Here is a 25739-nt window from a genome sequence, read left to right as displayed (position 1 = left end):
GAATATTGCAGGCTAACTCTTCCCACAGTCAGGAGTTCGATCCTTTCGTGCTCGAGATTGATTCAGCCTTCCATCTTTCCAAGGTCGGTAAAATGAAGACCCAGAGTGTTGGGGGGCCATATGCTGACATTTGTAAACCCGCTGAGAGAGTGCCATAAAGCACTATGGAGGGGTATATAAATCTTAAGTGCTATTGCTATGTTCGATTTCTATGCTTTTAGTTGATTGGTTTGTGTAAAAAAGACACAAATGAAGTTTCATTTCCCACCAGACATACAGCTTTGCTTCTCATCTAGTTAGAAGTGTTGTGTTTATTTCCATTTTTTTACAGATAAATTGGTTGCAAGAAATAGTGAAACAAATTTATGACATAGTTTCCCTTATATCTGTTTTGATATAAAATCCATATTATTTTGTAACAGTTTCCCGCCTCCCCCACTCATGCTAACATTCACTGTTCCTTATCCTATAGCATTGTATTTTTCCAGTCATTACCAGAAATTACCGGTCAGTGAACAGAGGACACCAAATTTCAAAATGATTTACCAATCCATAAAGATTTGCAGAGACAGTCTCATTCATGCTTACTTTAAACATCACTGGGCATTTTCCACAACCCAATTTAATATTGTCACCATCCAGGGACTATTGTAAATTTAGCCAGCTTGAACCAGTTGAATGTTTTATTCTGATTCTTGGTAAAGGTTAATTCAGCCTTTAATTTTAAAAAATCTGCCAGCCCATCTGTAATGTATACAGTGAAAAAGTGATTATTTTTTAGCAAAATACTATGTGTTTTTAGTGAGATTGGAGTTGATTTAAGTTTGCGTTTAAGCGTTATTTCATTTCATTTATGGTACTTTTATAGTTTATATTCCTGCCCGTATTATATTCCTGTACTCTGGTATAAGACTATAATGAACGATTTAAATACTCTTTTCAGTGTTTTTTCTGAGATGTTTCTCTTTCTTGTAATTTAATTTAAAAGCTTTTCAACAAATTCACATTTTAATGTTCATGTCAAATGCCCGAGAACATATATTATTATTTATTTGAGTGCAATATTACATGATGTAAGAAAATGCATGAGAAGTAATGTAGGAGAGTTTCCACATACTTAGTTGCAGATATCTTCCTTACAGATCTTGTAAAAAAAACCTTCATCTTACAATGATCTCTATTGGACAAATCAATGCAAATTTCTTGACAACAATACAGAAGAGGTTTGTTTATACTGTCATGTGGATGGTTTGTTGGCTTGTGGGACTATTTCCTACAAATTTGAATATAACACTTTGCTTTTATTTCACAGGTACTCAGTTTTGACTATCAATGTATACTCAGAGCATGTGTTGTACTGTTTCTAAATTTTGCACTGTAATTAACATTTTTATATTTATTAGCATATTCCCAGGGATATAATCCAGCCTGTTTCATCCAAAGCTCTTGGACTTTTTCTTTAGGGATGACGTGCTTGAATCCGGTGCTGAGCCTGCTTCCCCTCTCGCCTTCCTTATTACTTGTAGCAGGATGCTTATGATGACAGGATAGTGTGCAGTGCAGCTTGGAGTAACTATACTTCATTAGATTGGAAAAGAGTTTTCAACCCTCTTCCAATTTTGTGTGGGAGGATGGATGGCAAGAGTGGAACAATTAAAGATAAGAATGGAATATTCTATGATTAGAATGCAGAATGTAACTCAACAATCATTAGAATCATAGAATGCAGATGTTGGAAAGAACCTTGGAGATCACCTCCAATGAACTTGAAGATCATGAGGGGTCCTAGATGCTCTCTGAGCTTGTTAGTTTTCTTGCAGATGTTTCATTACCCAAACTAGATAACATCATCAGTGCTAGTCGTGAAACTTCTGCAAAAAAACAAGCAAACTCAGAAAGCACCAAGGACCCCTCATATCAACTCTGAGCTACAAATGTTCTCCTTTATTAGTACTTTCAAAAACATCCCTACCACCCAGTGCAGGAATCCACTACTACAGCATCCTGAAGAGATGTCCATGTAATCTTGATGTAAACTGCAACACCTTCCCAAAGAATTCATTTCACTGCTAGGATACTTTTCCTGAGTCCAATCAAAATCTGTCCGAAATCTGTATGTTCTGATGTCCAGCCAAAATAATGTACAGCTGTGTATCATGTATGCCTCTTTATTGCATCTTGTTTTTCAGTGTTGATGTTGTAACTTTTAAAGACTATAACAACAAAGTGACCCAGCTAAATTAGATCAAATGATGTTATCTAAACTCTGTTATGTCCACTCTGGGAAGCAAAGGGTCTTCTGAGTTTCAGGCTTTCCCATCCTTTGTTACTTGATTTTTCCCCCCCCATTGGTATGCAAAACAAATGTACTCCAGTGCGCTATGCCGAAATGAACAAGATTAGATTGTCAAGGTACAAAAAGAATCTTACATGATGTTTTGATCTCTACAAGACAATTTAATGGATGAATTAAGGCAGAATGTTTTGTGAGCTAAGGATCACACTTGCCCTTTGAATGGCTATTTAAGTGGGGCTGGACAGAATTTAATTTAATAGAATAGATATAGTTACTTCTTATGTATTTAAAAATTCATAGGGCTACACAAAGAAAACATTTGTGTCCTTAAATATTATCCTCTGGCAACAACTCTGGAGGCTTCATCTGATCTCCATCAAGGTGAGGTGCACATGATCATAGACTGGATTTGAAACTTCCTTGACATGAGCTGCTCCTTATAGAGATGTGAGTTATAGGACCTATAACCATGATGTTGAACCTATGGCACATATGACAGAGGTGGCACGCAGAGCCCCCTCTATGGGCACGCGCGCCATCCCCCCAGCTGAGCCAGCTGGTTGTTGGGTTTCCGACACACCCATGGGCACTGGCCAGCTGGTCATCAGGTTTCTGACACACACATGTGTACCAGCCAGCTGATCGTCAGGTTTCTGGTGCTCTGGTGCACGCGCACGACTTTCGGTTTGGGCACACCTAAAAGGTTCACCATCACTGACCTATAACATCCAGGTTCTCCTCCAGTTGTGAACAGGTTTGGCTATTTTAAGAGAACCACTATAGCATTCTAAGTTCTTGTGTTGCAAAGCTTTAAACTTATTCATAGGTAGAGTGGTCTCCGTCACCAGTATCTGTTTTGACACATTTAAAAAATATATTATTTAATTAAAATGGGAAGCAGGCAAAGTAAATCCTGTCCTTCATATTGGTATAAACATTTTCTGCAAATCTAAATCCTAGATAAGAAACAAAGCCTTATCCAAATCTCTGTTAATCTCTTTGAAGATGCTGAAAATGCTGCAGCAGAAATGTGATTTGGGCTGCTGTTAGGTGGAGCTTTTATTGTGTAACTGCGATACTTCATTTGTACAATACATAAAGGCTGGGTGTGGTCCAGATAGCATTGCTTTCACCTATTATTCTGTCATTTTTCTTTCTCTGCTGCTATTCTACTTCTAATTTCCATGCCTCCCTTAATTTAAAAAAAATCTTGCAAAAGGAAAGCAGAAATTGTGCAGCATGCTTTTTGATTGATAGCACTGATGCCACGAAGAGCCATCCACATGAAAATACCTTCGTTCTGTGATTTATGAACTCATAAATTTTTTGGATCTCTTTGAAAATGAGCTTAACAACAGTGATAGCAGCGACAGCTTTGAGAAGTTTGAACTAAGGAACAGCATCTGGGAGGCAATGTAAGGCAGCATAAGCTTGTTGAAACCAGATAACACTGCTAGGACGACTGAATATAATTGGGAAGTATCACATTACTCCAGCTGCATAATGCTAAAGCCAGTCAGCTCTTCTTTCTCATATAAGACAGTGCTGCATTGCAGGAACATATAGCCTGTTTGCATCTTAGACTGCCTCCATACACTGCTATATAGTATTCCTTTATAAATAACATTTCTTGCAGGTCATTTTAGTCACTCTCTACTCCATAGATTCAATTTAGATGTGGATACATTTGGAGATTAAAATACAAGTATGAACTATATTTATGTATTTGTCCAATTTATGTGATCAACCATCTCACCATTAACTAAAAATATTAAGAAAACCTATAAAAATGGAGCAAGAACAAATAAATAGAAAGTGAACTGATGTTAATAATAAGGGAGCGACCGGATACGTTCACCCATTCCCTAGAGGCCCCAGGCCTGTAGGCATAACCAGGTATAAAGGGAACTTCGGAAACTCAGAAGACATGAGGTTGTCTTTATCTCTTAGGGGGTGGGGGTGGGAGTGGAGGAGAAGATTCCACAGTGCATGTGCCACAGCAGAAAAGACCTGTTGGCTAGCACCTGATGTAGCTCTCTAGCTGATAATACCCATAACATGTCTCTCTGCTAGACCTAATGGGATGGGAAGATGAAATCAAAGAGAGGCAGAAAATCTGGTTCTATGCCATGAAAGATTTCAAAGGTCAACACCAGCACCTTGAATTGGACCAGAAACAAACTGGTAACCAATGCTCCTTGTAAATAGCTCATGCAGTTTCATTTTCCACCAGCTAAAATTTTCAGATATTTTGAGCATACTCATCCAAAATGCATTTCAGTAGTCCAATCAGAAGGTAGCCAGGGTATGAGTGACAGTGAGTAGACAAGAGCCCCTCATTCTAGAGATGGACACAACTGGCACACAATACAAACTTACACAAAGGCCTCCTAGTCAGGACTGCCACCTGCTCTTCAAACAGGAGTCTTGAGTCCAAGAAGATCTCTAGATTGCACACGAGGTCTGTTTGGGGTAGTGCAATCCCATTAACACCAAATAAGGCATAATCCTAGAACTGGGTAACTCCAACATTCAAACTTACTTGATCTTGTCAGGGTTCAGTTGAAGCCTGTTTTTTCTCATCCAGGCCCTCACAGCACCATATAAGATATTTACAGCGTTGCTTAATTGACCAAGAGGAGAGATATGCAATTGCGTATCATTAGCATACTGATGATACTCCATGGTGATGGATGAATTCACTAGTGATCTCATGTAGATGTTAAATAGGAGAGAAGAGAGCACCAACCCCTGCAACATTCCACGTAATAAGGCCTTATAAAAGTCATCTCTTCTTGCTTTCAACCCGTCCCTTCCAGACACTGTGGTCTAAGCTAACAATTACATAGTTTATATCTCACACTCTAACTGTAAACCATTAATATTGTATGTATAAATAAATAATGGCTGAGGTAGGCAACATGCTAAGCTAAAAGAACATACATCATGCCCAAGTATAAATATAGAAGGCAGCCATTTGCACATCCATCCAGTTCTGAGAAAAAGTAGAAAGGAAGGCATGCATATCAGGTGTGTAATGGGTATGGCATTAAATAAGACTTTCACATATTCCATGACTTCTGCTGATCCTGTTCCTAATGTGAAGATAATTTTGCTGTGTCGAAGACTGTACAAAAACACATTATTGTAAAGCCCATTAAAGAGAGTTATGTAAACCCTATTACTATTACAAAAATGAAAGCTTAAGACAGAATAACACAAAACTCGGAAATATTTGAATATTGTGTCAAGTCAAAGATTCATGGAGTCTGAAAGAGTTATAGCAATTTTATACAACCAATTTTGTTGTATTTATTTTGTACAATGACAGTAAAGACTATACTATACTATATTGCTAAAATAATGCCTTCTGCTAACAATGGGGAGAAGGAAGTAAAAAGACTTGTCAATTAAAATTTGACACATGGCTATTAAAAACAATAACATCGCCCATTTCTCTTCTAGGTGCGATTCAGATTTTTTCTTTTCGCATTAGTTTGACACATCCTTGAGCAAAGAGTCCCATATTCTAGAGTAGGAAGATAAGACACTGCCATGGTAGAGTACAGCCCATCTATCTCTGCATCACCTAAAATCCTTGGCAGATGCCCTTGAAAGTTTCAGAATGGGTTTTGCTCTGTTCTACCTTAGATGGGGAAGATAGGAAATTAAGCTGGGATCTTCAGCAGGCCCAGCCAAGACTCTACCATTGAACTCTGTCCCTTTATTTGATCTTGGATTAGCAAGCATTTTCTAGAGAGCATCCATGAAATATCTGGGGAGTAATATCTGCAAAGGAATGGGAAGAAATTTGACACTTGACCATTTGGAATTCTCTTGACTTAACATTGTTGACAAGTCACTTTTAACATCGTACAGATTGAGCATTAAGTGAAAGTTATACCTCATGCTTGTTCAGGAATTAGTTGTCAGTAAACAACTTAGCATTTCTGATAATTCTGGAACATGAATAACCTTGCTCTCCTTCGTTAGATAGAATACAGATACATCCTAGGCAGGGAATGGGGAGTAATAAACTTCTACTTATCAGAAAAAAACCTGCATGATTGAAACCACAGCTCTTTGTAATATGTAAATTCACTTTGTAATATGAATGTGATGTAATGAAGCCTCAACTTTTTGTAATGTGTGTTTGAGATGATTTGAGTGTAGCAATTTTTTACGCAGTTTTGACTTCTGCAGACATGTTGGCTTGACAAATTAGTACCATAAAGTTATAGCTTCTTTTTCAAAGCAAATCTGGGACAATACAATAACTTTCAATCTGTGACTAAAATCTCCAAGAGTCCAGATCCCAGGTAACTGATAAAGTCTGAACTATTCTGCAAGATGCTATGTGAAGTGACTGAAGCACCCCTCCAAATCTCTTGGCAGAAGCACCATTTCTTGGCTCCTCCTTAAGTTCATTCACTCAGATGCGGGGCAGGAAAACAAAGCTCAAGTGTGTCATTGAAAAGAAACAAGCCTATGTGCTGAATTTCAAAGGATGCTTTCAAAAAAGAAAAGAAAACAAAACAAAACAAAAAACCCAGAGGAAAAAATATTGTCACATGTATTGAGTTAATGATTTATTTTCACATTAAAAAAGTAATCTTATTGATGAATTAATATTAACTTTTAAATATAAAAGTGCTTTTTCTTAAAAAAAAACATACACACAAATCCTTAAGGCCCATACTGTTACATTACAGTAGGATTTTTTTTCACCATTCCAGCAACTGTGCTACATGAATTTTGAATGAGTGGCGGAAAGACCAAAAAATACAAGCATCGGAACAATTTGTCAATAATTTTGTCACTGCAATGTACATGAAAATTTAGCCATGGAACAGAATGTAAACGTATCTCTCACATTGTTCTTCTTGTAAAATAAGATTCAATACGTTGCTTCTAACAGTTCAGCAATGGAGCCAGTTTGATACAGAAAGCAGAAAAATACTGAAATGATGTGAATATTATATAATTTTCATCCAGTTTGGGGAGAACACTGAGTTCCAATATCTGTATAAACTATTTGCTCTGTCAGATATATGGTTGGCTCAGGCAGAACTTCAAGAAACTAGAACCTTTCTACACCAATGTAGTTCAAAGGAAATACCAGTAAAGTAATATGTGAAATGACCCATTAAGATAAAACATCTGGTTTCATTCAGATCAGTAAAGAAGCATTCACTGATAGTGGTGCAGATATTATTGCAGTCTTTGTTATATTGCTTGGGAGAGTTGTAGACATATCAGCTATGATCATACAATACACTTAAGCTGGTCATTAAATAAACCCACTTCCTGGTTTATACAGCACACAGAGTCATAAACTAATCAACACAACTGAATTCACAAAACTTTCTAAACAATAAAAATATACTGTGATACACACGAACCTATTTGTTTGTTTGAATACAGTTTTAATGTACACATTTTTGACTTGGTGTTACGTCAGTGAATTAGCATGGCTGTCTTTTATAATTGACAATGTAGTCTTTGGATGAATATTGACATTGCTACTCTAGTTATAAATAATTATGTATAAAATAATTAAAATACTATATATACATATACATACCATACATATTATACACACACACACATGTATTCACACATATACGGGGGTGTGTGTGTATACATATACATATATATATTCAAATTAATTTCAGGTACCCAGAATTATCTCCCCAACTTTTGGAAAATAAAGCAAGAGAATGGTCCACGTCATACAAGAAATATTGCTGTTACTTTCTGGAGCACCTTTGCGGACTAGGAGGAAAATGATTTCAATGTACATACACACACATATAGTTTACAGCATAAATTACTGTACAACATATTTTAGTTTTTTACGTTGTTCAATGTAAACAATAAAAACATGCCACTGTAATGCCATACAGAAGGAATGTACTTTTAAGCTGCTTGGATGTGAACAAGGTTGGGCAAAGCCTTAGAAGAAAACTGTTGTTTCTGTTTTCCATAACCATGCTGGCACCAAAAGAACCATGACTCAGTCTGCTTTCTAATTAAGAGAAAGTGTGTGCTAAAAACGGACTAAGATTCATAGGGTAAAAATATAAAGTTATAACATGAATTTTATCAAAGTTGTTGAGATAGTGGATAGTTTGCAGCAGACTACAAATATAATTTAATAGCCTTGGCTCAAATGAGGGCCTTCATACTGTTAAGTCTGGATGTTTTGCCTCAGGGGTGGCTTCAGCAGTATTCATTCATTCCATAGAATATGTGTATCTACTCAGACTCTGCAATTGAAACAGTAGTGCATGTAATTCTGAACTGCTCTGTCTATAATCCTAGAGGAGGCAGTGCTTACCTCCTTTCTCATTACAAACTACCCATTCTCATATGGCAATTGTGCATTACCTACTAAACAATCCAACTGGGAATCCCTAGAATTGTAGCTAAGTTTTGTACTATCATGACAGTCAGACATTTCTGGACTTAATTGTTCTTCCAGAAATCTGATCCGACATTTCTGGACTTAATTGTGCTTAGTTGAGGCACAAATTGGCTTTCAATGAATATCTGTGGGTTTTTTCTTCTTTTTATAATTTCATGCATTTGGTCTATCACCATACTATTAAATAAACTAAACCAGTTGAATTTGATTTGTCTGAGCAGGCTGTCCTAGGATTTTTTTACTCATAATACCTTAATTTCTTGGGGTGATGGGGGCTGAGGCCAGAAAGTATTGCTCCTCTATCATGGAACAAGGGAACAGTCTCCCTCAAAAATTAACAATCTCTTCTGTGACAATCTTCTAGAATTTTTTTAAAGATCAAACTATTTAGAAAGAAAATTATTGTTCATCAATTTTACTTAGACGTTACTTATATGAGTTATTATATTGTTGGTTTGAATTATAAAAATGATTGCATAGTCAACATATGCTTAGACTGCATTTAGCATTTTATCCACCTATCAAGTTCTTCCCAAGGACCTGGGATAGGCAGATATTATCTGATTACTATATGCATAGTAATGTCATATCACAACTACTAATTCTTTAGCTAGTGTTAGCCTTTGTACACGTTGAGTTCATCCCAAGAATATAGAATGTTATATTTTATCGGCATAATATCAGTGTGGGACCAAGGAGTGTGGCCTTGTGCAACTGATAGAGGGAAATTCTGTCAATAAGCAAACTTTGTACATGCCATCCAAGCTATTTTGATTTGATTTGATTTGATTTGATCACAGTGTGCCGATTACCACTTGGACCATCTTAGCCAATTTATGCCATAATCTTTCAATTTTTATTTTCATATCTTCTTCAGTTCTTTGTGTTCTAATCTACTATCCTCCAGTGTGGCTACATCAATTATCCTCACTTTTCCTTCACCATCACAGTTAAATGTGCTGACAATGTTTAATTGGAAGCTGCAACATCATCGGCTTGGGATGCTATAATAATGCACTTCCTACAGTGGATAGAAGTTTGGGCTAGATGACTTCTAAGGTTCTTTTCAATCCTTGTTATTGATAATTCTGTTGAGGAAGTAGCTCTATAAATTATTATTTTTCTGTTTGCAAATCTACATCTTGCCTTCTATTAGTTCTTAAATCAAGAATGGGCGAATAATATGCAGTAATTTTCTATAATTTAAAATGTTTATTTGCCTAATTATAGTCTTGAGTTTATTCTTTTTAAACATAATTTATCTATAATCCAAGATATATGATATTACACTAGTTATATAAATTAATGGCAATTCTTTCTATAGTTTCCAATAATGAGCACTTAATTTACTCAATTATTCCAGAACTTGGCATTTTAGGAACCCAGCGTAGAAATCTGCTATGAGCCTCTTTTAACAGAGGATCCTGAATTATATACCTTTGATCCCTTCAATCACAGAAAATGGCTTTATAATGCTAAGGTTGAAAGAACCATAAAACAGCAATAAAGTAACAAAACAGATCATAAGGCTGCCTGATCATATGTCAGGGAAAATAACCAATTCTACAGGATTAAACAATCAGGAAAGACTACCAGTGAATTCTGAAAAGCTGAATTTTCACAGATTACAGAAGCCCAATGGGGTTCTAAACCATTCAAACCTTAGTAGGAATGCCATTCTACTGGACAAGCACAGCTATACGAACATTGCACTTATGGCAAGGTGACAAAATTGTACAGCTACGTCAGAAAGTGAGCTAAATTTGTAAAATTTTACTGATTACTTACTAGAAAACAAAAGAAGGACCGTCCCAGAAATATTCTGAATGCCTTTCTTTCACTTAATAGAAAATTACATAATCATTGTACAAAAGACTGCTAAACTACATTCTGCAGATGCATTGTGCAGAAAAATAATTACATTTTGCCACCCTTAGTGCATGACCTAAATTCTAACATAGGCTTTTAAAAGTGTTTGATTGGATCTATTCTTTGTTTTTCTCCAGTGGGGCTCTAGGTGTCTCTTTTAATGCTTTATTTTTCAGAGTACCTCAGAAAACCAAGAAGCTCACCTAGATCAGTGTGTACCAGAGGTGGTATTCTACTGGTTCGGACCGGATCGCCCTAACCAGTAGCGAAAATCATGGGTAGCTCCGCCCACCTGTGTTTGGCTCTATGGGATCCCATTTAGGCCCTTTTTTCACCAAAAGTGCATGTGCAAAAGGATCTGCACACGAGCAGAGGTGGTACATGCGCTCACATTTGCTAATCGGTAGGAAAGGTAAGTGTATACCACCCCTGGTGTATACCAAGTGGCTTTCCGGTGCAATCTACGCTCATTCCAGGAAGGGACCAAAGCTTGAATGACCTGTCCACCAAAGATTCAGAGAATTCTCCAGCACTTTCTGGAAACCAAGTGGATCCATCGGGTGCCTCAGATGAACCAGTCTAATGGAGCCCTTCTTGATGCATCAAAGAGCATGATAGTAAAGCAGTTTTCTGCAAAAATAGAAGAACTGAATGTAATGCAATAGATGCAATAAAAGGGAAACATATTACAAGTAAGCTGTTATTTTAAACTGTATATTAAAATGCTCCTTTGCTTTGAAATTGGGTGGAATCAGCTACAGCTGGCCTTGAAATGCTCTTCCACATAAAAATTAACACTTTCACAAAGTTTTGTTCTGATATATGTATTCACTCCACCCTTCTTTACTCTTTAAAAATACGTTTTTTGCTTAATAAACTATTTGCAAAAGTGTAAATCTGGCTTTATAAAAAACAAGATTTGAAGAACAAATACTGAACATTTTTAAGAGCTGAACTGTTTAAGAGCACAAAAGGTCGCAGTTCTTCTCTGTGCATTTGGGTCCATCATGAAGAACTCACAAGTATGGATGGAGGGGGGGGGGGCTTGTAGTTTGATCAGGCTGCCAATGGTGCCACAGAATTTTAATCTGGAAGACTGATGCTCTACATACTGTTTCACTAACAAGGATAATAGTTTCAGACATATTTAGTATTTCAATGTTCCATTTTTCTGATATCGTATGTCAAACAAATCTGTAAAAAATGCATATTTGAACACTAGAACTCCAAAACTGCTAATGCTCCCAATTTCAAGGTTACTACTTAATAATGCAATAGGAAGAAGGTGAGTCAAGTTTGCAAGCAAACTGGCATCCAAGTATTGCCTGGCAAAGTCAATGGCCACAAGTTCCTTTTAAAATGTAATGTGTACTTTACATTTTATTTTATTTTACTCAGAATTTGTCACTGAAGCTGTCCTTAATCATTCATTAAGTCTCTCTTTACAAAAGTGACATAGAGATCTATAAATATGGAGGAAAAATTGCTCTAAGAGATTGCTAACAACAGGTACTACTTTTGAATAAATCAATCCATAAAATTAAGCTTTGGTTTTCTAAATATTGAAGGAATGTGTATATTGTATGTGTGAGAGTTTTTCTAATGTAGCTATGCTTAATTTTCTTGCTGAGGAAGTGATATTTGGAGATAATTAAAAGAACAATGGCCTGGAAAAGACAAATTTGCATAATACCCAGACCTATTTTTGCTTTCTGAAACAATATTGTCCAATGTTAACAAAATATTCACATTGTGTTTGAAGCAATGCTGCAGTTGAGTATTTCTGTAGCACAGTGTCTAGAATAACTAATTATCTGTATTGTGAGCTTAGTGTCCAGACGAGAAGAACCATCATGGGGATAACTGAGCACTACACCTTATCCAGTCAAGGCCTTGATGTGTATACTGAACCAGATGCTCCATAGAGCTGTGCAATGTGATAGCTCCCATCAGTGCATCCAAATCATTAAAGAAATCTAGGAAAGAAAACAATAAAATAAATGAGACCCATTAATCCTTGCTGTGCAACAGGTATTTCATTGATATGGAAATCCCAAGCAGACAATGTTTTATGAAAGTATTGTAAGCAAAGATTAACTGATATTCAAAGGTTTAATCAAGCATGCATTGAACACTTTTACTGAGAAATAGAGAAGCTATTGTCATAATTTTGCTTAACTATAAAACAACAATGGGGAACGTTTCTCTGCCATCTCATTTTGGTTCCTCTTTCTTGTCCATCAATGTCCCTTTCTAGGTTTTGCTTCTATGCACCAGTATGCCAAGCTCCAGCTAGTATTAAGAGTGCAAAAAGGATGTGACCCAGGAGGCTGGCCAGTGCAAATGCTAGACTTTCTTTCTCAAGGACAATGCAGCACCTAAGGACTTGTTTAGGCTTCTGGAAGCATACAAGAGAAAGACCACAAAAGTTCTCTCACTCTATCTGATATATAGAAGATTCCAGGCAATGTTTGTCTGCTGAAATCAAAATGTAACTCAGGGACTGCCCGCTTCTGCTGTAATCCTGGAGATTTTTAAGACTTGTGCTGCAAAGGGATTCCTTTCTTGCTTATGTTGCAATATGAGGGGTTATCTCTGAAGCTTTGGGAGGAACATCCAAGGTAAGAAGCCATATCAGAATTAGGTCGGGACCCAAGCCTGCTGTATCAACAAAGGTGGGATTTTAGAGTGCTAGACTTAAATTTTTGGTCAAAATGACATTTTAGCGTTTCAACCAATTGTTTCATATCACACACCTTGGTTTTCCTTGCCAAGATTGTCAGCCATGTCCCAGTAGTCATAACTGTGTAAGATGCTGTTGGTGATACTAACATGGTTGGCTGCCATCTGGTGTATTCTCTGAGGAATGCTGATGATGGAGGAAGGGGAAGGAGCTCCAGTGCTCCCAACTGAGCTCAGCGGAGACAAACTGGGTGATATGGGAGAAAGAGTTCCTGTACACCTGGAACAGTGGATTCAACAACAGTCGATTCAACAATATTCAACAATTCAACAATTCATTCAACAATGAAGAGTCGCGGTGGCGCGATGGTTATAATGCAGTACTGCAAGCTACTTCTGCTGACTGCCCGCTGACTCCATTTTGGCAGATCGAATCTCACCAGGCTCAAAGTTGACTCAGCCTTCAATCCTTCCAAGGTCAGTAAAATGAGGACCCAGATTGTTGGGGGCAATATGCTGAGTGCTGTTTATAGTGCTGTAAAGCACTGTGAAGCGGTATATAAATCTAAGTGCTATTGCTATTACTATTACAAGTATACACAATATCAGTAAAAAATAAATCATTTTAAGAACACATCCAGTTTAGGATTTAACACATTTTTAGCCTATGTCCTGCTTTGAGATAAATCTGGCTTTTCCCCTGCACTTTTCAACATGTAGTTAATGTTGTCTCAAGCTATAAAGCAGGACAAACGAATCGAGACTACCAGAAAGACAGCTTTCAGGTTGCAGACACCAGTCTTTTAATATTTTATTTCACTTGCGTGCATTTTTAGACAAATGGTAAATTAGATTTGCACATTTAATTTATTACATATATAAAATATGAATATGATAGAAATTTTTAAAATTGAATCATGCCCTTCATATTTTCCAGCCTGTTGAATTAAGTATTGCCGGGGGATGATGGGAGTTATAGTCCAACACAATTGGAGGGCTCCAGATTGGGAAAGCCTTCTGTGGCAGACTCAGGCTTCTTGTCTAGAAATGTGTGAAGTAATCTTCACATTCAATTCAAGTTACCTTTGTTTAACTTTTTTAAAAACAAAATAAACTGCAAAGTGCCTCTTTTTTATTGTTAAGGAGTTATCATAAACAAAGGTTAACAGCAACAATGAAACATTATCTCAAAGTACCCAGAGATGGAACTACTGTGAGCATTAATGGCTGAATGATCATTTGGTATTAGCTTCCTATCCATCTGAAATGTTTTGGTCTGGAAGGCAAGGAGCATATTAGGGCAGAAAATAGTAAACTTACTTCACACTACCACTCCAGGTAGATGGTGCCTGAGTAACTTTAGATGAATTCTGGAGACAGGAAAAAAAATACAAAAAATTGAAATAAGCATTTACCGCAGAATACCATGGAGAGAAACAGAGCAAAAGCTTTAGAATCCATATGCAGAAAGTACATCTCAAATTATGATATGGATAAAAATATTTATGTAGTACTCAGTGCAATTTCTAGTTACAATACCAAATAGATGATAGAACAGAAAAATGAAATAAAACCTAACAGTAAAATAATACATAGCAATTTGTTTATCTCTTATATTTACATCCTGCCTTTCCTCCAAGACTCAAGATGGCACCATAGCATTCCTGTTTTCAATTTCCTCCATCACAAACACAACTAAAGATACCGGTAGGGGAAGGAGAGCTGACGTCATGACGATCTTGGTGCTCCGAGATTGCAGTTGAATTTCTGCCGCTGGACGGTCCATTTGGACCTAAACCGTCCCGCAGTGACGGTGATTGAGAAGGGCACCTCCTGCTGATCTCAGGGACACCGCAAAGTCCCTGAAAGATCCAGGAATAGCCCTTTTTTTCCGGCGACAGAAACGCAGCTAATGAAGCTGCTGAAGTTGGGACAGCTCTGGAACGGGAAGAAAGTGGAAAGAGAAAGTGTCAAATTGGTGAGGAAATTTTATTATTAAAGGAAGAGACTACCCAAGAAAAAAAAAATGAAGTTAAGATTGAAGGCAGAAGACTGTAGGCGGCGAGATTGATCTGCATTGAACTTAGTTATCCAGTTTCTATTTTTTTTTCCTCATGGATAGAACTTTGGATAGAACTTCCCTATTTTTTAAACTAAATGGATTAATTCTTTCTTCTTCTTTTTTCACTTTTGCTTATACCTATGGATTAAAATTCTCCTTTTTAAAAAAATAATGCTTGATTTGATTGATTGGATTGTTTTTGATCTCCATTCAAGTGTTTTTTTTTCTTTCTTAAGCTTGGAATATAAAGAAGATAATAAGAAGGAATATAAAGAGGGTTGTAGCAACAGGAGGAAAAGCAGTTACACTGCTACTTAGAGGCTGGAGGCTGGATACATTGTTTTTTCTTCTTTCTCTTTGATCACTTGAGATTCAGGGTTTTCAGTTTGTTTACTGACAGTGATAGTAGGAAGAGCCCAGTTGTTTATACAGGTGTCTTTTGGAAGTTCTATCACTAGCTATTGGAGTGAAGACAACATTTTGACTTGAAAGATAATAAATGAACCTGTTTGAAGTTTATTAAAATAGCCTTGAACCCTATAGTGGCAGTGTCTGCAAAATTGAAAGAATGGCTCAGCAGGAAAAAGAAACTAACATTGCAGATGATTATGTTTGCAATTCAAAATCTATTAGTTGTGACAGAGAGAATTGAAAAGAGATTGCAGAATATGGAATACAAAACAGAAAAATCTGATTGAGAAACTGAGGATATTTACCAAATGAAGAAAGTGGAGAACAGAGTTCAAAAGATGGAAGAAAAAAATGAGCAAAGAGATAAGAAAACTGTGGATACTGACAACAAAGTGAGCGTGGTTGGTAATGGCAAGAGTGGAATATGGAAAGGGGAGATAGATGGATTTGAACTCTACCCCAGACTTCAAAGCACAGAAGAAAAGAGAGAAAAAATGATGGAGATAAGGAGAGAAATCTTGACAGAAGCGCTAGTGATAACCAAAGATAAGCTGATGAAAAGAACAGATGTTGTTTTTCAAGCTTTTATGAGATACGAAAGGAATAACATCTTGCCAAGAGAAGTTTATACAAGATTTATTAAGAAAGTAACTAGAACATTAATGCTACAAATGGCAAGAGATATAAGACCGTACTATTATTGGAAAGATACAGGTTGATGCAATGAAAATATATAATAAAAAAGTAAGCTAAATTTAGTTTACTAGCAGTATGTATAAAATGAAGCGACAATAGCTATAGTTAAATAATGATTAATAATGATAACAATACATAGATATATTAGTTTGATAATATGAAATTTTATATAAACAACACATGGAGATTATGAGAGGAGGTTTAAAAGTTTTATCTAGAATATGTTATAAAGATGTATTGTGATTGGATGATCTTAGGATGATTTAATGGAATGTTATCATATAATCCTATTCTAGATTTTGAATATTATATATAAAAGCATATAAAAACAATTATAGTCAAATTAAGGTTGATATAATAATTGTGATATACATGAATATAGGTGAATTTAAAATATGCGATTTGATATGAAAAGCAGGTGGTGACTATGGAATACAATACAATAGCAGAGTTGGAAGGGACCTTGGAGGTCTTCTAGTCCAACCCCCTGCTAGGCAGGAAACCCTATACCGTTTCAGACAAATGGCTATCCAACATCTTCTTAAAAACTTCCAGTGTTGGGGCATTCACAACTTCTGGAGGCAAACTGTTCCACTGATTAATTGTTCTAACTGTCAGGAAATTTCTCCTCAGTTCTAAGTTGCTTCTCTCCTTGATTAGTTTCCACCCATTACTTCTTGTTCTACCCTCAGGTGCCTTGGAAAATAGTTTGACTCCCTCTTCTTTGGGGCAACCCCTGAGATATTGGAACACTGCTATCATGTCTCCCCTAGTCCTTCTTTCTATTAAACTCGACATCCCCAGTTCCTGCAACCGTTCTTCATATGTTTTAGTCTCCAGTCCCCTAATCATCTTCTTTCTAGAATCTCCACATCTTTTCTACATCATGGTGACCAAAACTGAATGCAGTTTTCCAAGTGTGGCCTTACCAAGGCATTATAAAGTGGTATTAACACTTCATGTGATCTTGATTCTATCCCTGTTTATGCAGCCTAGAACTGTGTTGGCTTTTTTGGCAGCTGCTGCACACTGCTGGCTCATATTTAAATGGTTGTCCACTAGGATTCCAAGATCCCTTTCACAGTTACTACTGTTGAGCAAGGTACCACCTAAACTGTACCTGTGCATTTCATTTTTGTTGCCTAAATGTAGAACCTTACTCTTTTCATCATTGAATTTCATTTTATTAGATAGTGCCCAATGTTCAAGTTTGTCAAGATCCTTCTGTATCTTTAGCCTATCTTCTGGAGTGTTGGTTATTCCTGCCAGCTTGGTGTCATCTGCAAATTTGATGAGTTCCCCATTTATTCCCTCATCCAAATCATTGATGAAGATGTTGAAGAGTACTGGGCCCAAAACAGAGCCACTGCATACTTCCCTCCATGAAGATGTTGAATGTGGTTGGTCAGCCAGTTACGAATCCATCTGGTGGTGATGCTGTCTAACCCACATTCTTCTACTAGTAGTAGGTTATGGTCTACCTTATCAAATGCCTTACTGAAGTCCAAGAAAACTATATCGAGGGCCTTCCTCTGGTCCACTAATTTTGTCACATTATCAAAGAATGCAATAAGATTAGTCTGGCATGATCTGTTTTTGACAAACCCATGTTGGCTTTTGGCTATTACTTTGTTTGCTTCTAGGTGTTCGCTAATTCGTTGCTTGATTATCTTTTCCAGAATCTTTCCTGGTATTGAGGTCAGGCTGATAGGTCTGTAGTTTCCTGGATCTGTTTTTTTTCCTTTTTTTGAAGATGGGAACCACATCAGCTCTTTTCCAGTCCTCTGGTAGTTCCCCGGTGCTCCAGGATCTCTGAAAGATATAGTTCAGTGGTTCTGAGATCTCATCTGCCAGTTCCTTCAGAACCTTGGGGTATAATCCATCCGGTCCTGGTGATTTGAACTCTATTTCAACTTGTGTTCTTAATCTGATTTTTGTTGTACTGTTTTTGATAGGTTGGAACTGTTTTATCCCTTTGTGTAAAGACAGATGCAAAACATGAGTTAAATAGTTCTGCTTTCTCCCTGTTGCTTGTCACCTTCTTGCCACTTTCTCCCAGCAATGGACCAATTGTTTCCTTAACTTTTTTTCTTGTTTTTAACATGTTGGAAGAAGCTTTTTTTGTTATTTTTTACTTTTGTGGCAAGCCTTTCTTCATTGTGAGCCTTAGCTTTCCTCACTTCATCTTTACATGCTCGGGCTATTTGCTATTTGATAATCTGCCTTAGTTATGTCCCCCCTTTCCACTTTTGGAAGACATGGAAGAGATGCATGAAAATACTGTAACCAGCTGATACACTTTCTACAATTTGTAATGGAAGATGGTTCTTTTATTTATTTTTTTATGTTTGTTTGTCCTTGTTCAAAAACATTTTTTTTTTAAAAAAAGATACTGGTAGGTAGGCTGGATTGAAAGAAAGGGACACTGGTGTAAAGTCAGTATGTGAGCTTTCATGGCCTGGGGTTCGTCAGAGCAGGAACATACCTTGAAATACTCAATGAGAGCTTTTGAATATTTTACAGCATGGTCTCTTTTGAGCTGAAACATTCTCCAGTACAAAAGTGCCAAACAGCGGTAACTATAAGGAAAGGATAGAAAACACATCTAAAAAAGTCTTCCATTTTAATAAAATACAAATACCCTTCTGACACTCTACTTAAATATACATGTTAAAATTGGAAAGGAGATGAAAATACAGCAAGCATTGCTCTTAATGTATGCAGTTATTTTGTTTGTTATATTAATGTCTTTGTCTAGGACAGCTTTCCATCACTAAGAACCAAAATGTGTGGGATTGCAACTTTATAAAATTTAGGGAGATTATATACATAAAATTTGATACAGTCATGGATACAGATTATGTATTAATAACACTAACCCTCTTATGTCTTTACTAAGGCTTAACTGAAATGTATTTATTTACAGAAGGATCCTGGAATATCCAAGGAAAGTATTTTTCCAGCATCATTGTTTGCAAATAAAAAGATTATTGCTCTGAAAAAAAGTTAACAAAAAATGTAGAAACTTTTCTTAGCTTAAAAGGAAGGGGAAAATCTTAGGTAGCATTTATTGCTACGTGGCTGAAATAAATGGAAATAACAACAAAAGGTTAAAATTGTAAAATGTTTAATATCTATAGTACCTGTCACATTTTAAATCTTAGATAAATTAATAATATAGTAACTTGATTTTCCTTTTCATTCCAACAGAGGGTAGTCTCTGCTTGAAAATGAAAAAGGAACAGAACAATTTTCTAGTGATATACCTCCAAATGAGAATTATCTCCAATTTGCTTTGCATGGTATTATAATGGAATTAAACATCTCAGGTCATAACTCATCCTGTAACCTTCCCAGGTGTACTGAATATGTAAATGAGAGCAACTTATCTGTTCTGCAGCAAGAAAGATATTATGATAGCAAATCAGTGCTGTTTAGAAGGAATCTAATACCTTTGGATTAAATTCCACAAATTGGATGTGCTATCGCTAATTGTTACCATTTTAACTTATTTTTAAAGCACATTTGTGTATGTGTGTGTGTGTATATGTGGTTGTGTGGTTGTGTGTGTGTGTGTGTGTGTGTGTGTATATATATATACACATACATACATACATACATATATACACACATAGACACATACATACATACACACACACACACACATACATACATACATACATACATACATATATATATATATATATATATATCCATAAACACACACACACAAACACATCAGAGACAGAGAGAGACAGAGAGATGAATTTCTAGATCATTAAAATCTATGCTTCAAGGATAGTTTATTGTTCTGTCCCCCCTTCTCGGCTCAATAACAGACGACAGGCAAGCAACTTTAAAGGAACTCTCTTTATCAGTTCTCGGCTCCGACTGGCTGCGAGCCCAAAAATAACATAAATAAAGTCTCCGACTAGATAACAAAATACCAAACAAAAACTCTTACAAGCAATGCACTTCTCCAAGTGTAGCCTTGAATCAGGGTTACAGGAAACAAAGCACTTCTCCAAGTGTATCTTACATAAACCACGACCGATGATCAATCAATGTTGAACGAACTAAGGAACGTTGACTCCTGCAACCAGGGCATGGCACCATCCGTCCTTTTATCCCCAGAACACGCCACTCACGAGCCCTAGCTGCAGTGTTAATCTTGCATCCTGAAAAGACTCACAGAAGACATCTGCTGAGTCACAACACTATCCCCCACCGCAGGGCCCTTTCCCCGGGTTCTGATGGTCTGTATGCGGTGGGAATGACGTGACCACAAGATAACCCGCACCCATTTCCCTTGGTGCCTTTTTCATGAGTCCCAAACCTCTGGAGGCATAGCCCCCGTGAATCGGAACTCCTTAGGTATCCGGTGGCCACCATGTTTCCTTCCGCCCTTCCCGGCGTCGACACCCCATCCAGGGTCATCCACCCTCCGCAAGGCCGACCCACCAGCCCTCCTACCGTTGGAGGTTGATGGCAGCTCTACCAGCTTCGGCCGAGCCTTAACACCCTGTCCAGGGTCCTCCACCCTCTGTAAGGCCGACCCACCAGCCCCCCTACCGTCGGAGGTTGATGGCAGCTCTACCAGCTTCGGCCGAGCCTTAACACCCTGTCCAGGGTCCTCCACCCTCTGCAAGGCCGACCCACTAGCCCCCCTACCGTCGGATGTTGATGGCACCTCTACCAGCTTTATCCGAGCCTTAACACCCTGTCCAGGGTCCTCCACCCTTTGCAAGGCCGACCCACCAGCCCCCCTACCGTCGGAGGTTGATGGCACCTCTACCAACTTTGGCCAAGCCACCACGCAATCCCCTCCCACAGAGCCCTTCCCCCGGTTTCGATGATCGGGGTGCGCCCCAGGAGGGTTGGTGACGGCCTCCCTGGAACACGGTCCAAGACCCTGGTACCCCACTGGGACCCTAGAGACAAAGTCCAGTGTTGCGGGGACCGGAGTCGACAAAGTCTGGAATCTCGGTGGAGTTCTTGTAGACCTGGCCCAATGACACTGTGCACATGACTTCACGCACCTCCGCATGTCATTTTTCAGATGGGGCCACCAAAATTGACGGGAGGCCAGGCGCAATGTCCGAACAAACCCCCAATGTCTTGACGTAGACGCGCAAGGAATCTGCGTGAGCACCCATCGACAGATGTGCCCTGCGGGAACATAGAACCGGCCCCGACACTTCAAAAGATCCCCTTCCAAAGTCCATGGGGATGCCGGCCCCACTTCCGCCTTTTGTCGCTCCACCCAGTCGTCACCCCACTGCGCATCCCGTATCAGAGACTGCATGCTCACGGGATGACAAACGGCAGCACAGGCTGCAACGGGTAGAACAGTCCGAGGTGGAAGCGAGTTCGCAGGGTCAAAGTTCTCTACTTTACTCGGCAGGGCATCTGCCCTGGGACTCCACACCCCCCGAATGCACACTATCTTGTGCAAACGGGGTATCACAGCCGCACCAACGTGCTGGTTGTCAGACATGATAGTGCGTTGCTAAGGGACGGCTGCAGTCCGCGCAACCCCTCTGCTCCTCCTGGGGCAGCTCCCTGCCAGGTGTCCAAGATCCCCACAGTAGAAGCACAATCCCCCAGCATGTTGTCTGTCCATTATCTGTCCGCGACACTAGAGGTCTGACAGCACCCAACTCCATGGGCCCCTCCCAGTCCACTGCAGTCCCCCGCCGAACCGGCACGCTGGCGGCCCCCTGGAACACACGGCAAGGCCCCTGCCCCTGCAGCCAGGCGTCCACCCAGAGGCACAGGCGGACCAATGCGTCAAACGTCGGCGGCCTGTCCACCCTTGTCAACCCATCCTGCAAGATCCTAGACAATCCATCCTGGAACACGTCCACCAGAGCTGGCTCACTCCATGTAGAACCCTGGCCACGCAGCCTGAACTCAGCCACACAGTCCTGCAATGAACCACTCTCCTGCCGCAGCGACTCCAGACCTCCAGCAGACGTTTCCCCCTTGACAGGATCCCCAAACATCCGTTTGAAGCACCGACAAAAGCCCTGGAAGTCATCCAACAAAGGGCTCCGCCGAACCAACAAGGGGGCAGCCCAACGGGCAGCTGCGCCCAAGAGCAAACCAATAATGAATCCCACCCTTGTCCGGCCAGTGGGAAAGTCCCCCGATCTCAAACTCAGGAACAGCTGGCATTGTCCCAGAAACACGGCAAACATGGCCAGACTCCCATCATATTTATCTGGCATGGCTACTGGGCACTTCCTCCTTGGCTGGGGGGGGGGGTTGCAGCTCTCTGCAACTGTTGAATTTGGTCCGACAACATTGCAATTTGTTGTGCCATTTGTCTATTTTCAGCCATAAACTGCTCCATAATTATGGAAATGAAGGCTTGTCAGGCAGGAGTCAATCTGTTCTGTCCCCCCTTCTCGGCTCAATAACAGATGACAGGCAAGCAACTTTAAAGGAACTCTCTTTATCAGTTCTCGGCTCCGACTGGCTGCGAGCCCAAAAATAACATAAATAAAGTCTCCGACTAGATAACAAAATACCAAACAAAAACTCTTACAAGCAATGCACTTCTCCAAGTGTAGCCTTGAATCAGGGTTACAGGAAACAAAGCACTTCTCCAAGTGTATCTTACATAAACCACGACCGATGATCAATCAATGTTGAACGAACCAAGGAACGTTGACTCCTGCAACCAGGGCGTGGCACCATCCGTCCTTTTATCCCCAGAACACACCACTCATGAGCCCCCAACTGCAGTGTTAATCTTGCATCCTGAAAAGACTCACAGAAGACATCTGCTGAGTCACAACAGTTTATACAATCTCTGTGGCTTGATAAAGGTGATTTATTCATTGATTTTCTGTAACATGTTCCTCCTAAAGAAAGACTTTGGATACCTATCTAGTTGTCTACAGTTGTTCATGCAGAAGACCTAGAAACATGTCAGGATGTATTATTAACAGTACCACTATCTACTATAGTAAGACAATATAAGCATAGCCTTACAGACATTAATACATAAGGAGAAGACTTTCTGTACTGCTTGCAATGCTTGTTTTTCTTGTTCACAGATCAGGAATCCATATACAGGGTATCCATATATAGGGAAGAGAGGAATGATGAAATGCACACTTCACTGTGGTGCAAACCATGTGTCTTATGTGTGTCTAATATCACAGTAACAGTACAAAACCTGTATTATCATTTTTGCCTTTACTCAGAATACCTATGATTAATTTGTTCTTCAGCGATTTTAGCTTGGACTGCTCTGCAATGCTTTTGATAACAATCAGTCACAAGGTAGAAAGCTAATACTTTTCATTTTCTAAAGGTTTGGAAAGGCATAGCTACTTGGCAGCATATAGCTGAAATTGGCTGACCTCAAAAATTTAAGCTGGATTTGCATTTGGATGACTGCAGTCTAGACAAGAAAAATTCCAGAACAAGACATTGGCAAACAACCATGTCACTAACTTAACAACTGTGTGAAGAAATGTCATAAAATGGGGTAAAACTCACTTAACAATTGTCTTTCTTAGTAACAGAAATTTTGGGCTCCATTGTAGTCAAAAGTTGAGGACTAACTGTATTTAAAGGTGTTCTTTTTTCTGTTGGTCACTCTTGTCCACTGACCTTACACTTTGGGGTTATTTTTCCTTATTGCAAGTTGTGTTCTCTGTCAATAACTGATGCGGCACCTCCTTCTTTTGATTAGTATGTCACATTGTTCCCTTGTCAGACATTCAGAATAGCTGCATACTGATAACTTAGAGACATGATGGTGAACCAATGGAACGCGCACCACAGGTGGCATGCAGAGCCCTCTCTGTGAGCATGCCAGCTGTCACCCCAGCCCAGCTCCACCATGCATGTGTGTGCCTCCTGCTGGCCAGCTGGTCTTCAGATCTCTGCCGTGCATATGCAGGGGGTGAGGCGCATGTGGGGGATGTGCATGCACAGAGGAGTGGGGCGCATTCATGGGGGGCGCTTGCACTGCATTTTGCGTGGCACCCCTTTGCCCAATTTTGGCTTCCAGGTTGGTGCAGGAGACCTTCTAGGCCCAAAACGGGGTCAGGAGCAGGGTGCGGGGTGCTGCATGAGACCCCCCCCCAATGCCGGGTCTGGAAAGCCTCCTGCATCAACCTGGAAGCAAAAACAATGGGTGAGGGGGGAGCACAGGGGATCATGTGCGCATGCGTGGGGGGAGGCAGGGACATACAGGGGGTCATGTGTGCATGCATGGTGGAGGGCACACAGGGGGTGTCACATGTGCATTGCATTATGGGTAAGGGCACGTGGGTGTGCTGTCACACACATTTTTAGCACGCAACAACAAAAAGGTTAGCCATCACTGACTTAGAGGCAAAACCTATTAAGGACTCTAGAACTTCCCTGATAGACTGGGAACTTCTGCTTGTTCTTCATGCTCACTGTCTCAGTGTGCTTACTCCTGGGAATCTACTGGGTTATAATCCTCCTATTATCTCTGCTTAACTCAGCAGGAAGCATGCCACTGAGAATCCACAATGGGCAATCAGCATTTAGAGTTTTAATTAACAGTTTTTAAAATATATATATATGGGGAAATAGGACTTTAGAGTTGAATGATATTATTTTACTTACATTGCCCCTTAGAAACATGAGAGATATTGTAGCAAAGAAAAAGAAAATATTTATTCATTGAACTTTAAGATTTCAAATGAGATAGGCAGAGATAAACTGAAAGACCCTTCTGTGCCAATAAAAGAGGCTATTGTAGCCTGTAATTTTTTTAAGGAACACTACTGATTAGTTAAGGATGACAAACCAACTTTACTCCTATTTATAAAAAGCAACCTCAATTTTGCACTGAGGCAAAACTTCTGTAATTAGACATGGGGCTGTCTATAAACAGACTCAGCTAGTCTAAAATATAACAACCAATATATTAATACTAGCCAGAGGGATTGCTTAAAATTGTAGATGTCTGAAATATTCTATAAAAATGCTAGATTGATGTTAATATTACAATTATCTGCATTAAAGAGCAATCTGTTTCTAGGGTAAATTTAAAGGTGATGGTTGTGATCTTATATAACAATACCAGACAAAAGGCAGTGAGAAATCTGGTATTACTTGCTTAATTATTATAACATTCCATTTTGAGGATTGAATAATTGAATTTTTTAATACATTTTAATTTACTCACCATAATGCTGTTAGTTGTTTTTCTTCTGATGTCATACTGGGACCTGAGTGGGTTTTTAGTCTCACAGCATATCTGCAGAAGATGGAAAACCAAGTCAGGAAAGCAAACGAACAAA

At 39.0% G+C, this 25739-nt stretch overlaps 1 protein-coding gene across 3 annotated transcripts in view; it reads right to left on the bottom strand.

The window, feature by feature from the left end:
• Window positions 1-12011: 12011 nt before the first annotated feature.
• AFF3 (ALF transcription elongation factor 3) overlaps window positions 12012-25739 on the bottom strand; it is a 226793-nt gene continuing 213065 nt past the window's right edge. For all 3 annotated transcript variants that reach the window (XM_087726604.1, XM_087726606.1, XM_087726605.1), the window contains exons 16-20: window positions 25625-25696; window positions 18929-19022; window positions 14595-14644; window positions 13349-13554; window positions 12012-12568 (exon numbers count right to left, since the gene is read on the bottom strand). In XM_087726604.1, coding sequence (XP_087582730.1) covers window positions 12444-12568; window positions 13349-13554; window positions 14595-14644; window positions 18929-19022; window positions 25625-25696 — 547 coding nt within the window. In that variant the 3' untranslated portion in view covers window positions 12012-12443. The remainder of the gene's footprint in view (window positions 12569-13348; window positions 13555-14594; window positions 14645-18928; window positions 19023-25624; window positions 25697-25739) is intronic.

This window comes from Thamnophis sirtalis, unplaced genomic scaffold, assembly GCF_051295495.1.
Source record: "Thamnophis sirtalis isolate CommonGarterSnake01/CBP01778 unplaced genomic scaffold, rThaSir2_p1.2 scaffold_12, whole genome shotgun sequence".
Taxonomy (NCBI): domain Eukaryota; kingdom Metazoa; phylum Chordata; class Lepidosauria; order Squamata; family Natricidae; genus Thamnophis; species Thamnophis sirtalis.
The sequence above is the reverse complement of the archived record's forward strand: the minus strand, read 5'-3'. Positions and strand labels throughout refer to the sequence as shown.